This window comes from Lucilia cuprina, chromosome 5 (genome assembly GCF_022045245.1).
Source record: "Lucilia cuprina isolate Lc7/37 chromosome 5, ASM2204524v1, whole genome shotgun sequence".
Classification (NCBI taxonomy): Eukaryota; Metazoa; Arthropoda; class Insecta; order Diptera; family Calliphoridae; genus Lucilia; species Lucilia cuprina.
Window position 1 is genome coordinate 15,022,920 of NC_060953.1, and position 14,539 is coordinate 15,037,458.

Below are 14,539 nucleotides of genomic sequence, written 5' to 3' on the forward strand. Positions count from 1 at the left end.
TAATTATTAGGTAACTTTAGAGTTCGGTAACTTTAGAGTTCAGTCAGTATTGGAAGAAGTGGCCCTACGGCGTCTGTACCCCTTTTGTGATAACTTACGCAGCATTCCTTTGTAACGTCTGTAAAGAATCGAGAGAAGGAAAGAAAGACAAAAAGTGTATGGAAAAATAGCTATGGAGACTGTAAAGATGATATAGAGTAGGAGTAAAGAATAGAGATTTTACCAAGTCCAAGAGGATTAAGTGTATGATTAATCACACACCCATTTCGACAATTTTAAAAATGTCAGAATACGTTCAGGTTAAAAAGATGACAGATCAGATAGATCAGTAAAGTCAAAAATATTGTACAGACTATATAGTACAGAGTAGAGTACAGGCTAGTCTACAGTACTAGCTATAGTCTACAGGGCATAAGCGCAGACTATAGGTAATAAGGCTATAATTAAGATTATCTTTAAGACTATATAGTAAAAACTGTAGTCCAGATTATAGTACTGACTCTAGTTAAGAATATAGTAAAGTATCTAATCAAGACTATTATAGTACATACTCTAGCCAATGCTATTCTACAGAATCTAGTCAAGACTACAGATTCTAATGCATACTTTTGAACAAAATGTAGTCAAGACTACTACAGTATAAACTCTAGGACAGACTAGTCAATAGTATAGTATGCATATATGTATAATTGATACTATAGTACAGACTGTAGACAATACAATAGTACAGTTAAAAACTATAGTACAGACTACAGCTAAGACTACCGTCAAGACTATAGTTGAGGCTTTAACTTAGTCTATAGAAAAAGCTTCACCTTTGACAGCCTGTTTACTTCCTCAGCACAATACACTATAGTTCTGTATATTGTACAGACTATATATAGTCTGTAGTACAGAGTAGAGTACGGGCTACAGTCAAGACTTTGGTACAGGCTGCAGTCAAGCTATAGTCTATAGGGCATAAGCGCAGACTATAGGTAATAAAGCTATAGTTAAGATTTTTTTTAAGACTATATAATAAAAGCTATAGTCCAGATTATATTACTTACTCTAGTTAAGAATATAGTAAAGTATCTAATCAAGACTATTATAGTACATACTCTAGCCAATGCTATTCTACATAATCTAGTCAAGACTACAGATTCTAATGCATACTTTTGAACAAAATGTAGTCAAGACTACTACAGAATAAACTCCAGGACAGACTAGTCAATAGTATAGTATGCATATATGTATAATTGATACTATAGTACAGACTGAAGACAATACAATAGTACAGTTAAAAACTATAGTACAGACTATAGTTAAGACTACCGTCAAGACTATAGTTGAGGCTATAACTTAGTCTATAGAAAAAGCTTCACCTTTGACAGCCTGTTTACTTCCTCAGCTCAATACACTATAGTTTAGTATATTGTACAGACTATATATAGTCTGTAGTACAGAGTAGAGTACGGGCTACAGTCAAGACTTTGGTACAGGCTGCAGTCAAGCTATAGTCTATAGGGCATAAGCGCAGACTATAGGTAATAAAGCTATAGTTAAGATTTTCTTTAAGACTATATAATAAAAGCTATAGTCCAGATTATAGTACTTACTCTAGTTAAGAATATAGTAAAGTATCTAGTCAAGACTATTATAGTACATACTTTAGCCAATGCTATTCTACAGAATCTAGTAAAGACTACAGACTCTAATGCATACTTTAGAACAGAATGTAGTCAAGACTACTACAGTATAAACTCTAGGACAGACTAGTCAATAGTATAGTATGCATATATGTATAATTGATACTATAGTACAGACTGTAGACAAGACAATAGTACAGTTAAAAACTATAGTACAGACTATAGTTAAGACTACCGTCAAGACTATAGTTGAGGCTATAACTTAGTCTATAGAAAAAGCTTCACCTTTGACAGCCTGTTTACTTGCTCAGCTCAATACACTATAGTTTAGTATATTGTACAGACTATATATAGTCTGTAGTACAGAGTAGAGTACGGGCTACAGTCAAGACTTTGGTACAGGCTGCAGTCAAGCTATAGTCTATAGGGCATAAGCGCAGACTATAGGTAATAAAGCTATAGTTAAGATTTTCTTTAAGACTATATAATAAAAGCTATAGTCCAGATTATAGTACTTACTCTAGTTAAGAATATAGTAAAGTATCTAATCAAGACTATTATAGTACATACTCTAGCCAATGCTATTCTACAGAATCTAGTCAAGATTACAGATTCTAATGCATACTTTTGAACAAAATGTAGTCAAGACTACTACAGAATAAACTCTAGGACAGACTAGTCAATAGTATAGTATGCATATGTGTATAATTGATACTATAGTACAGACTGTAGACAATACAAAATAGTACAGTTAAAAACTGTAGTACAGACTATAGTTAAGACTACCGTCAAGACTATAGTTTAGGCTATAACTTAGTCTATAGGATAGATTATAGAAAAAGCTTCACCTTTGACAGCCTGTTTACTTCCTCAGCTCATGCCACTGCAATTACGCACAGATTGCGAAGTAGAAACAAGGTCCCTAAAGCGCTATCAGGCAGCACTTGGAGAATGGGCAAAGAAACCTTCTTGACTACCTATAAAACAATTGGCCGGTCAGAGATCAATTATGCTGCTCCAGTGTGGTCTCCTTCGCTAAGTGATAGCCAGTGGAGATATATGCAAAGCTGTCCTACGGACTGTAACGGGATGCATTCAAATAACCTTAGAGCACCATCTACACGAGAAAACAAAGGTCCACCCAATCAAGGAACATAATGTCATGCTGACTAAACAGTTCCTCCTGGGATGTCACCGGAGAAGTCATCCCAGCACAGTTGGATGCTTATCACACAGTTGGAAGCTCCCCCGAGGCATGTCAGAAAGGACATTCGTGTATACGAAGACAACATACGAAGTTATGTTCAGGATCCCTTAGAAAGGAACTCGTATACAGCAGATTTGAAAGACATTCATAGAGACGCCATCAATACCGCGGTTTCCGCTTACCGCATAAATGTCGTTCATGGAGGTCGCATGGAGGTCGAAACAAACGTTGCTCTGGCACAACTGAGATCGGGATGGAGCAACAGGCTCAACGCCTACTATATGCCCAGCTTGTGGACAGAATAACCTCCACATATTCAACTATCCAGCCCACCCTACTTGAAATAGCATTATTTCATGGCTTGGACCTAAATACAGATCCCCAGGATTAAAAATTGTATGACTTATGCTGTTACAACAACATACAGACTATAATAGAACCTCTAGACAAAAATATTGTAAAGATTCAAGTCAAGAAGATAGTATAGAATAGAGTTTCATTGCGATACAAATGGTAATAAGTCAATTTTAGACGTTTAAGTCAATTTTTGAAGGGGGGTTTGTATGGGGGCTAGGGTCAAATATAGGCCGATCCTTACGGTCGATCCTGCAGTGTCATTTATATTTATATAAAACTTATTTGTGCCAATTTTTAGAGAGATAACAGAATATTTGACGTAATTATGGCATAAAAAGTTCAAATCGGTAGGTACGGTTGTATGGGGGCTACGTGAAATAATGGACCGATTTCAACCATTTTCAATAGACTTCGTCCCTGTGCAAAAAACATGCTTAGTCCAAATTTCATCAAATTATCTTGAAAATTGAGGCCTGTATCTTGGGCACAAGGTTTACATGGACAGCCAGCCGGACAGACGGACGGACGGACATGTCTTAATCGACTCAAAAAAAATGATTCTGAATCGATCGGTATACTTTAAGGTGAGTATTGGACCAATATTTTGTATGTTATGTTACATCAGCACAAACGTATAATACCCTCCCCACTATAGTGGTGTAGGGTATAAAAAATCTTCAAAGTTTACAACTAAATAACTTTTAATTTATTAGTTCAATTCTACTATCTTCACAAAATCTAATTAAATATTATCACTTAACTACTAATACTAATACAAATTTATGAATATTCTAGAATTTAGATTCTAAAAAGAAAAAAAAAACTTACTCATTGATTTCAAACACAATCTACCTCTCTGCCTGCCTGCGCCCTATATTCTATAACAAAAACATTACAACATCTGGCAGCTTTTTAAATAAAATATTACGATATAGAATACTTCTTTGTGCTCCCTACCCATTGTGACCTTGAATGCAATATGCAATTTTTACACAATAAGAATAATAAAATATATACAAATAATAAAAGTAAAAAGTATACAAAATTTGCATAATTAATTAAAAAAAACTAGAAATATTAGAAAATACTTTTCATTCTATAAATGCAATACGAATTTTAACAATTTCTCCCCGTTTAACAAACGCCATCAATCTTGAGGGCTTTTGCTAATTTTATCTACTATATTACAACAAATAACATGATTTTGCAAAAAATTTTTGCAATATTTTCTTTAATTAGATTTCAATACTTACTCCCCATGTTCCCAAACCCAAAACTGGCATTTTGTGTCCACTGCTCAAAGTTATAGTTGGTACGTTCACCATTTTGTTCAATTGAATTTGATCTATTTAATCACACACTTGCTTTTTTTATTAAGTAAATTATTGTAAATAGTTTAAATAACTATTACAGATAAGGTTTTTTTCCTTATTTTTCTTTATTAAACACTGAACTAAGAGATGTGTGACGTTGGCACACAAATTCACCGGCAAATTATGAAAAAGTGAAGCTCTCTCAACAGCTGTTTGTGCTTTTATAGCCGAATTTGTGTGAGTTTTTTTGTCAACTAGTTGAAAAAAGCTTTTTGATTGTCATTTTTTAGCACTAATTGATAGATTTTTTAAACAGAGTTGTATTTTGAAGGGAATACTAAAATTAAATACAAAGTAATAAAACTGGAAACGGAAATTCCTATTTGAAATTATTTTAAAATTTAGCGAAAAAAAAACTTAAAAAACTGATTGGCATTTACATATATAAATGTATTTTAAATTCGTATTTTGAATTATTTTGAAATTTTGCGTAAAAAAATATTTTTAAAAATTAATTGGCATTTATATAAAATATATAAATGTAAAATTTCCTCCCGTATTCATAAAAATATTAATAGCTTATTTTAGATTTAATTCGCACATTTCCCTACAAAATTCCAACAATAAACCATCAACAACTTTATTTAGCATTTATGAATATAGGGTTATGTCAGACGGTACACAAACAGTCTTGAATATACTCAAGAACATATAATATATAATAGCCAAAAATTTAGTATAGTCAAGAGAGTAGTCCAGATTATACATAAGACTTTAATCACAACTATATTCAAGACTATAGTAAGGGTTATAGTCAACAACATATTACAGGCTATAGTCAAGGCTTAAGTAAATACTATAGTTAGGATTGTAATTTAGACTAAAATGAAAGCAATAATACGAACTATAGTACAGACAATATCTAAGATTACAATATTGCCAAATCTATAGGTCAGACGGCGCAGCTAATTTCAATCTATATTCTAGATTCTAATACAATTTTTATTGAAAACTATAGAGCAGACTAAAGTCAAACAACATATTGTACAGACTATAGTACAAACTTAAGTACAAACTATAGTACAGCCTACAGTCAAGACTATAAGGAGCGCACACACCCAATAGAGGCCTAGAAATGTATTCTTCGGAATTGATATACACATATACATAATATATAACACATATATACATCTATCTATCTATCTATCTATCTATCTATCTATCTATCTATCTATCTATCTATCTACCTATCTATCTATCTATCTATCTATCTATTTATCTATCTATCTATCTATCTATCTATCTATCTATCTATCTATCTATCTATCTATATTTTAAATACATGTATGTTTTAGGAATCCTCAGTAGTGTTCCTATAAAGTTTGAAATTTGACAGATGGTCGACAAATTGTTAGTCAATTATTATCAGAAAGATATTTAAGTGTGGCAAATGAAGGGCCTGCAACACGGATAGGGAGCCACTAGTTCTTAATAATTAAATATTTGCTCATACAACTTATAATAATACGTGTTTACTCCCATATAAAGTTTATCCAGATAATAGTTGATAGTCCATTAGCAAACTTAACGAAATCTCTTCTACAACAACTAAATCTTCGATCAGTAGTGCTTCAAATCTTTATCGATCAATTATATTCATTCCAGTGCTATCAGTATATACAGACATTTAGCCACAAAAGAACTTAACCAATAGCTGAACTGTAATAAAATAACTTTAGAAGATATGGAACTATTATACACACTCACCATCACCATGCTGGTAAAAAATACAATAAATAAATATAAATTTTTCTTATTTTAAAAATACATTTGTTCTTTTTTTATTAACAAAAACTAGTAAAATATAATAATCAATAATAAAACAACAGCAGGACGTGCTCTTCTGATTATTATTATTATTATTAGGACTGACTGAGACAAGAAAGAGAACACTAACAAAAAAAAAAACAATAAGATATCATTTAATTTTTTTACAATGATTTCATTTGAAAATATTTCTCATCTATAAAACGACAAAATTGCACTAGAGGTTTAAATTGTTGTACCGTTTGAGCCAACGCCATATTGGGTAGATTAATGGTAAGCACTGAAAATAAATGTCCAAAAACAATAGCATCCAATTCACAGGGATTTTCGCCATAGAAAAAGGGACCTTCGGTTTCTTGTAGTTTCATTTGTAATGTATCACAACATTTTTTAACTTTTTCGATGACATCCTCTATGGTCATATCATCCCATTGGTAAACTTTTAAAAGCTTCTTAGCTTGACGTCTCTTCGAGAAGTTTTGCATTTTATTTAATGGCCAGGGAAAGACACAGCCATTACGGGGTGCTGTAATATCCTCATAAACACGATCAACCACAAAACTTACATACAATTCGGCCATGGTGAAGATGTGTTCAGTCAATGAGACATAAGTACGCATTTCATCTTTTTCATCTTCATCTAACCACTGGCCAATAGCTTCAGTTTTGTGCTCTACAAAATTGACTATAGGTTCGAATTCGGCAAAGACAAAGGCACCTGCACGTAAAACAGGCAACTTTGTCATTCGGCCACCGGGAGACATGAACTCTGCGTTGGCACACGATCTTACTTCACAGGGTAGGTTACACATTTTCAGGTACGCCTTTACAGCCAGACAACTGGCATTTTCTGGCAATAGAATTTGTTCAGCCTCGTAGGGCTGATAGAGAGTAGCATCTTCTGGCCATGGTTCGCTCATTTTTTCCACCGTATTGTATTCGGCTAAAAGTTGTGATTTCTGCATTATAATTCTTTAATTATTTCTTTTAAAATGCAAAAATTTCTAATGCTTACACAATTTATTATATTTTTCGTTTGCTTTAAAATTCCCGTGTTTTGCTTTACAGTGGGTTTAAAAATAAAAATTATTCCATAAAAAAGTGACGTGAGTTCCAAAAGCTATAGTGTTGCCAGATATTTAATGTTAACCTTTAAACGGAAGGTGCGAAATAGGGTTAAAATGAATTACCACAAAATGAATGTTCTGTAAGTAGTAAAAACAAAAAGTCGACTTTTTAAGATTTATAAAAAGTGGATGATTCGACCTTTTGTTATTTGTGAAAAGTCTATTTTTCGACTTGCACTAGGGTTCTATAGTTGAAACGAAAAGTCGACTTTTCGACTTTTTGCATTTTATGAAAAGTCGACTTTTTGCATTTTATGAAAAGTCGACTTTTTGACTTTCGACTTTTAGCATTTAGTTAAAAGTCGATTTTTCGACTTTTATCATTTAATTAAAAGTCGATTTTTTGACTTTTCGACTTTTAATATTTTATAAATAGTCGACTTTTCGACTATTTTCGACTTTTTTTGGCTTTTTTCGACTATTTTCGACTTTTTCCGACTTTTTGACTTTTTCCGATTTTTTTTCGACTTATTTCGACTTTTTTCGACTTCTTTTGACTTTTCGACTTTTTTCGACTATTTTCGACTTTTTCCGACTTTTCGAGTTTTTCCGACTTTTCGACTTTTTCCAACTATTTTCGACTTTTTCAGATTTTTTTCGACTTCTTTCGACTTTTTCCAACTCTTTCCGATTTATTTCGACTTTTTTCGACCTCTTTCGACTTTTTTCGACTTCTTTCAACTTTTTCCGACTTTGTTCGACTTCTTTTGACTTTTTTTGGAACAAAATAGACGACTTCGACTTTTCGACTTTTTTCGACAAAAAGTCGATTGTTCGATTATTCGAAAGTCGATTTATAGAAACCTAACTTGCACATTTATAAAAAATTGATTTTTCGTAGTTTTTTCTTCATCAGTGTCCCTGTGTTTAAAAAACCATGAAATTAATTAATCACTTGACAGCTCTAAATTATCGATAACTTTAAACAACCAACAAGTGTCTTCTTTATAAATAAACAACAAAACATTTGAAAAAACACGCTAAAGTTGTAAATAGAAAATTTTTAATTTAATAACAAATTTTTGAATTAAATTTATTTAATTAAAATGTCTTATTCCCTGGGAAATGAATCACAGATCAAATTTGGCATTTATAAAGTCAAAGAAAATCCACAAGAATTATTTGATAGATTGTCTAAACCAAAGACTTTGGAACTGGAACCCAGACCTACATGTGAGAAACTAAACTAAAGATTTTTTATAAATTCTATAACACTGAATGCCTTTGCAGTTTTAAAAGTGGGAGCAGTGTCAAATGTTAAGGGTTCTGCCTATATGGAATATGGCAATACTAAGGTAATGGCCCAAGTGGAACCACCTAAAGAAATAAGCAAGAATAATAGATGGTAAGGCAAAAACTCCATAAGATTTCTTTCGAGACAAATTTGTAATTGCCTGATATATGTTTTAGTGGCACCCTGGGGGTAGTTATTTGCAGTGTCAAATATGCTCCATTTATCAATATGGACAGTGAGGTAATAGCACGCAAAGAAAGTTTTATGAGTGTGGCTTTAAAGAAGGCTTTGGAGCCGGTAATATGTCGTCATGAATTTGCCAATTTTCAATTGGAAATAAAAGTTTTAATCATAGATGATGATGGTTGTGCCTTAAGTACGGCCATTAATTGCTGTGGTGCTGCTCTAATTGAGGGAGGCATACCAACCTATGATCTAATAACCGCCTCAACAGTGTGCCTGCTAAAGCAGCAGGAATTTATTAATCCTACTGGTAATATAATGAAAAATTACTTAAGTTATAAATATATTGCTTTATTGTTTTATATTTTAGCTGATGTGGAAGATTTACTGTTGGCTCTTTCCGCTTGCGAGGATAAAGATGACGCTACAGTTGAAGAGCAGGGCATAGTGGTTACTGCTAGTCTGTCGGCTGTGGGACAAGTTTCAGAATGCTTTCAAAAGGGCTATGTTCTGCCCGAAACTTTAGAACGTTTGTGTGATCATTCACTGGCCATTAATCAAAGAATGCTGGACACTATACGACATGTTTTGGTTAACAAAGTTAAGAAATATATTGCTGTCCAGCAAAGTGCTGATGAAGAAGTAGAAATGAACGATACTGCCAATAAATGAGAAACTAGTTTTAATATAGATTTTCCAAAAATCAATTTTTTTATTTTTGTTATTTTTTATAAAGAAAAGTTTTTTTCCTGAATATAGACCTAAATATAAGAATTTCGTTTTTTAGAAATAACACATGTGACCTTCAGCAATAACATTTACTCATCGGTAGAAGCTTCTAAAACAGCTCCAGAGTATGATAAATCCCAATATTGTTCGACCTGATGTTTCTGAAAGAATTCTCTGGCCATTTTTTCCATGGGAAAAATTTTAAATTTTATTTCACCGAAATGTCGCCGTTGACTAGTACCCTCCCAGACCAACACACAGGAATTAGGAACTTCTTGGCCATCTGGACCCTTAACCATATCCTCCTCCCATTTAATGCGATGCAACATAAGACGTCGGTACTTCTTTTGCTGTTTAGGCCCGCCTTCGACAACAACAACACAACAGTCACGAAACAAAACCACCGTACCCGTCATATGCAACTGTTTGGCATTTGTTTCCACTTTAAACTTTTTACTAGCATTATCCTGCAGATCTCGTATACGATAAACACTCACGTGTACACCGCAGGATGTGTCTTCTTTAATTTTACGTATTTTCTTTTCACTCTTCTGTTCAGCCGTTAACTTTCTAGCATTGTTAGCATCTTCATGAGCCTTTTGTCGCTTGGCCATTTGTTCACGTACATGAGCTTCGATTTTGGTTGGATCTTGTACAGCTTCAGTGCCCAAAACTCGCATTAGATTCGATATACGTAATTTGGGTTCAGGTGGTTGTACTAGACCCAAACGTATTTTTTCTTGTTCCTCCTTCCATGCTTCTCGTCTGTTCTGACGACGTAATTTTTTGCGTTCCTTTTTGGTAAGGAATACTGGCAAATAGACAGGTTTTAGGGGTTCATCTAGAATTTGTAATAAAAAGGAAAATTCGGTTTAATTATGTTATAAAACTGAAATTTTTAAGAATAGTAAATTTCTACATAAAGTGCTCAGGTTCATAACTTCCAAAAGCATTCTTTAGAATTTCAACTGAAAAAAATATATAAAATTCTTTAAATAAGCTTGACTTACTCGGCGGTTTCATTTGTGTGGGATGTTCAATTAAATTGGTAATTGCCGACTGTCTTATGCTAATTTTGCCATCTTCATCCAGTGTATTCAAATCGTTGGTCAATATAACAGAATCCCACCATTCCATAGATGGCACATCGTCGGGCGTATCTTGTTTCGGGGCAATAAGTGCCAATTTTGTTGCCGAACTAATGCCGGTCTTGCGGGCAATCTGTGAAATTTCATTCTGTAAACGTTCCAGTTGAGCTTTCATGCGCATTCTCTCGGCCATCTGTTGAAATTTGCCTGGTTCGTGGAAACGCAAAGCTCTTTTGTTGCGATTGCCGGGCTTTATAGCGATACGATCATCGAAAAATTTCACAGTATCCTCCTGAGAGGAAGACTTTTCGGAATAGGTTTGTGATTTGCTAAAAACTTCTCGCTTTTGAGCACGTATATTGGCTTTAAGAGTTGGCGTTAGTGTGGGTATATTAATCGCCCGACCACTTTTATCTATCGTGCGGCCATCTTCATCTAAAATCAAGGGTTTGGGACGATCAGTAGTGGGAGCCACTGGCGGTTGTATAAGATTTGCCAAGGAACCTGAAAGTTTTGCTCGAATCTGTGCTTGCAGTTCGGCAATTTTCTTGGCCTTATCCATATCTTCCGGTTGTGGCTGTTTCGCTAAAGCTTGACTAGCCATAGCCACTGGTAGACCTATCTGTGGTACGGAAGCTAATATGGGATCTTTGGCTTTCAGTTGAGTTAAAGCCCTTTTGCGTTCCTCAATTTCTCGTTGGGCATTAACCATCATTAATTTAATCTGAGTGCTACTTAGTGAAGACGAAGCTGTGGTTAGGGTAGGGGGAGCTACGGGTAACGATAGCACTGGATTAGCCGTAACTAAGGGCGGTACTGTTGCTTTGTCTCCATTCGATTTTGGTATGACAACATCGAAACGCGATTTTTTGGGTGCTTCTGGAGCTGAGCCATCCGGTTTTGAAGAGTTGTCATCCAAACCGCCATTACGCTTGCGAGCCTTTCTCTTGTACTCATCTAAACGGTCTTGCAGTTTCTCCACCAATCGTGAACTTTGTTTAGCATCCAAATATTTTTCCAATTTTTCACACATACGTCGGCGATCGTAGCCATTGTGTAGCGAATGCTCTATGGAAGATATAACAGAACGTTTCTCCTCCTCATCCGACGTAGCCTTGGCAGCCAGCGAGGCAATGTCATCGTGTAATTCATCAATCTCCTTGCGCGTATAATAGGACATAATTTCACAATTAATATGGTCTGTTAATTAATCATAAACGTATTTACCAATTAAAACCATGGAGAAAATGAATTAAAAATGTAAAATTTATCAATTGAAATTTTTTTCGTCAAAAAACCAAAAAAGCTGCTGCAAACGTTTATGGGGAACAGAGCCCTGCGCCGACAATCATTAACGCCGGCAGCGACTGTCACTAAAAACATCAGCGGCGGCTTAAAATCTACTGTAAGCCGGCTAAGTTCTCAAATACGCTTAATTTTTGAATTTTCAAAGATTTTAAATAAAAACAGAGTCCGAGAGATAAAAAAGTGAGATTTTGTATCATAGAAAAGGTATACTTTTCTATGTTTTGTATACAATTTATAACAAAATAGAGCAAGTACAAAAGTTGTATGAAAAATTGTGCAGGGATGGAAAAAGATAAAAAAATATATTTTAAAAAATTTTATTAATTCTTAAAAATTAAAAACAAATATTAAAATTATTAATTATTAAATTAAAATACACTCAATTTTAAATACCCTCCACCAAATATTTGTAGAAATAAGTTTTCTCATGCAAAATTTATTGAACATTACAAACTCCTTTTTCTTTTATATTTGTATAGCGCCCTAAGGTATGCTTTAGCGATATTTAATAATTTGCATGTACAAATTGATAATGCAACTTATTTAAGGACCTAGAATATATATACTTATCACCACTGATGGTGGTGGAAGGATAATAAGTATGTTAGGGATAATGAGAACCAGAATAATATCAATTAAAATGATCACAAAGAGGTTGGAAAATATTCCAACATTTTCAATTTGAAAACTCTTTTTAGCACACAACAAAACAGAATTTTTTTTGCAAATAAAAAAACAGAAAAAAGTTTGGGTCGAAAAATTCAAGCAGAATTTCTTTTCGCAGTTTGCATAATTGACATCAACAGTTTTTTTACGGTTTGACATACCAGCAATGTAAAAAAAGTGCAGCTTGTACCTGGTTCACACTGGGAAACTTTGATTGAGAATCTATTGATTTTGTGTGTGAGAGAAAGGGATGGTTGACATTTCTTCCTCTTTCTCCCACACAAAAATAAAAAGTTTCCCAGTGTGAACCAGGTCTTGGTTAACGCCAACGGAGCTGGTTTGAAGTAGAAGAAGCAGCGAAGTAGATTGCAGCTGATTTCTAGGGGTCTATAGTTGAAACGAAAAGTCGACTTTTCGCATTTTATGAAAAGTCGACTTTTCGACTTTTTGCATTTTATGAAAAGTCGACTTTTCGACTTTTTGCATTTTATGAAAAGTCGACATTTCGACTTTTTGCATTTTATGAAAAGTCGACTTTTCGACTTTTTGTATTTTGTTAAAAGTAGATTTTTCGACCTTTTTCATTTAATTAAAAGTCGAATTTTTGACATTTCGACTTTTAATATTTTATAAATAGTCGACTTTTTGACTTTTTTCGACTTTTGACTTTTTTCGACTATTTTCGACTTTCCGACTTTTTTCCACTTTTTCCGACCAGAGTTAAAAATTTATAAAGTTGCCAGAGGCGTAAATTTATAATGTTGCCATTTAACATTATATTATTATTTATTATTATTAATAAAAAAATGTATTTATATTTGTTCTATTTGTTGCAATTTTTGAGTTTTTTTCGACTTCCTTCTATTTTCGACTTTTTCCGACTATTTTCGACTTTTTCCGAATTTTTCGACTTTTTCCGACTTTCCGACTTTTTCACTTTTTTCGACTCTTTCCGACTTTCCGACTTTTTTCGAGTTTTATTTACAAAGTACACTTTTCGACTTTTTTATAGACGACTTTTTTGGAACAAAATAATCGACTTCGACTTTTTTCGATAAAAAGTCGATTGTTCGATTATTCGAAAGTCGATTTATAGAACCCTACTGATTTCCCGCTTAATTTTATAGCGACAGTTATCGATAGTAAATAAGAAGTTTACTCCTATTTTATAACAACTTTGTGTCAAATGTCAGTTGCTGACGCCGTTGTTAATTTTGGTTGACGCAAAACTCTTTTTGCCTACGCCATATTTGTTTTGAAGCCGCTTTTGTGGAAAGAACTCTTATTTTGTGATTGTGTGGTGTTGAAAATAAATTGTGCATAAAAATTCAGTGCAAATTTTAACGTGTTTTTAACAATTTTCATATAAAAAACTTAATTAAACTATTAACCATGGCATCGGACGAAGAAAATGAAGAGACTTTTCAGGGTAAGTGTGAAAAATTTTTGTTTTTAAACACAAGCCAAAGTTTTGATGCCTCAAAGAAGTAAAAAAAAGAACATTGAAAACACGTCGGTGTGTGTTGGTTCATGTCACGACGATGAAAAAGCCAGCGGTATTTGATGGCTTCGTTTTATGATGTCCACTAATAATAATATCAAAACAAACAATTGGCTAAAACATTATTAAATAAATAATATTAATCTATTCCTGTGGCTTTAGTTTCTAGTATAAATAATATTATTAATAGTTAACATTATTTACAAATATATATTTAATTTTTTGTTAAAATGCAAATGTAAAAGGAAAAAAACAAAATTCATATTTTCATTTGCGTTTTTCGCAATTTCTTGTAATTTCCCGCATTCCTATTCTCTATCTCGTTTTCTCTTATGTTTTTATGGAGAGCAGTGAGAGAGAGCTATAGAGTC

At 33.4% G+C, this 14,539-nt stretch overlaps 5 protein-coding genes across 10 annotated transcripts in view; 2 read left to right on the top strand and 3 right to left on the bottom strand.

Annotated features, from left to right (window-relative positions):
- Positions 1-4,701, bottom strand: part of LOC111682668 (aldo-keto reductase family 1 member B1-like) — a 14,731-nt gene extending 10,030 nt beyond the window's left edge. For 2 of the 3 annotated variants that reach the window (XM_046952092.1, XM_046952090.1), the window contains exon 1: positions 4,446-4,701. In XM_046952092.1, the coding sequence (XP_046808048.1) occupies positions 4,446-4,517 (72 nt within the window). In that variant the 5' untranslated portion in view covers positions 4,518-4,701. The remainder of the gene's footprint in view (positions 1-4,445) is intronic. The other variant, XM_023444660.2, reaches the window with a different exon arrangement.
- Positions 4,702-6,308: 1,607 nt separating this feature from the next.
- On the bottom strand, positions 6,309-7,460 carry LOC111682661 (metaxin-2). Of its 3 annotated transcripts, none has more exons than XM_046951846.1 (2): positions 7,348-7,460; positions 6,309-7,291 (listed from the first exon to the last, which is right to left on the bottom strand). In XM_046951846.1, the coding sequence occupies exon 2, from the start codon at positions 7,250-7,252 to the stop codon at positions 6,497-6,499; it is 756 nt and encodes a 251-aa protein (XP_046807802.1). In that variant the 5' UTR covers positions 7,253-7,291; positions 7,348-7,460; the 3' UTR covers positions 6,309-6,496. The 3 variants fall into 3 exon arrangements, with proteins under 3 accessions (XP_046807802.1, XP_046807803.1, XP_023300420.2); XM_046951847.1 differs by having other exon boundaries at positions 6,309-7,275; positions 7,348-7,453; XM_023444652.2 differs by having other exon boundaries at positions 6,309-7,406.
- Positions 7,461-8,398: 938 nt separating this feature from the next.
- Positions 8,399-9,650, top strand: LOC111682655 (exosome complex component MTR3). The gene is made up of 4 exons (XM_023444646.2): positions 8,399-8,632; positions 8,690-8,804; positions 8,870-9,186; positions 9,247-9,650. Exons 1-4 carry the CDS (start codon positions 8,506-8,508, stop codon positions 9,546-9,548), a joined length of 861 nt encoding a protein of 286 aa, XP_023300414.1. The 5' UTR covers positions 8,399-8,505; the 3' UTR covers positions 9,549-9,650.
- LOC111682654 (U4/U6 small nuclear ribonucleoprotein Prp3) lies at positions 9,565-12,053 on the bottom strand. 2 transcript variants are annotated; one of them, XM_046952121.1, is made up of 3 exons: positions 11,921-12,053; positions 10,616-11,852; positions 9,565-10,446 (listed from the first exon to the last, which is right to left on the bottom strand). In XM_046952121.1, the coding sequence occupies exons 2-3, from the start codon at positions 11,724-11,726 to the stop codon at positions 9,695-9,697; spliced, it is 1,863 nt and encodes a 620-aa protein (XP_046808077.1). In that variant the 5' UTR covers positions 11,727-11,852; positions 11,921-12,053; the 3' UTR covers positions 9,565-9,694. The 2 variants fall into 2 exon arrangements, with proteins under 2 accessions (XP_046808077.1, XP_023300413.2); XM_023444645.2 differs by having other exon boundaries at positions 10,616-12,032.
- Positions 12,054-13,910: 1,857 nt separating this feature from the next.
- LOC111682657 (chromodomain-helicase-DNA-binding protein Mi-2 homolog) overlaps positions 13,911-14,539 on the top strand; it is a 62,914-nt gene continuing 62,285 nt past the window's right edge. Inside the window, exon 1 of the mRNA XM_023444648.2 lies at positions 13,911-14,096. Within this exon, the coding sequence (XP_023300416.2) occupies positions 14,060-14,096 (37 nt within the window). The 5' untranslated portion in view covers positions 13,911-14,059. The remainder of the gene's footprint in view (positions 14,097-14,539) is intronic.

Excerpts from the sequence above, each read along its gene's own strand:
- LOC111682661 (XM_023444652.2), bottom strand. The coding sequence starts at position 7,297 with ATGCAGAAATCACAACTTTTAGCCGAATACAATACGGTGGAAAAAATG.
- LOC111682655 (XM_023444646.2), top strand. The coding sequence starts at position 8,506 with ATGTCTTATTCCCTGGGAAATGAATCACAGATCAAATTTGGCATTTAT. Across the intron at positions 8,805-8,869 it reads ATAAGCAAGAATAATAGATG|TGGCACCCTGGGGGTAGTTA; the intron begins GTAAGGCAAAAA and ends TATATGTTTTAG. Across the intron at positions 9,187-9,246 it reads GGAATTTATTAATCCTACTG|CTGATGTGGAAGATTTACTG; the intron begins GTAATATAATGA and ends TTTATATTTTAG.
- LOC111682654 (XM_023444645.2), bottom strand. The coding sequence starts at position 11,873 with ATGTCCTATTATACGCGCAAGGAGATTGATGAATTACACGATGACATT. Across the intron at positions 10,447-10,615 it reads CACACAAATGAAACCGCCGA|ATGAACCCCTAAAACCTGTC; the intron begins GTAAGTCAAGCT and ends TACAAATTCTAG.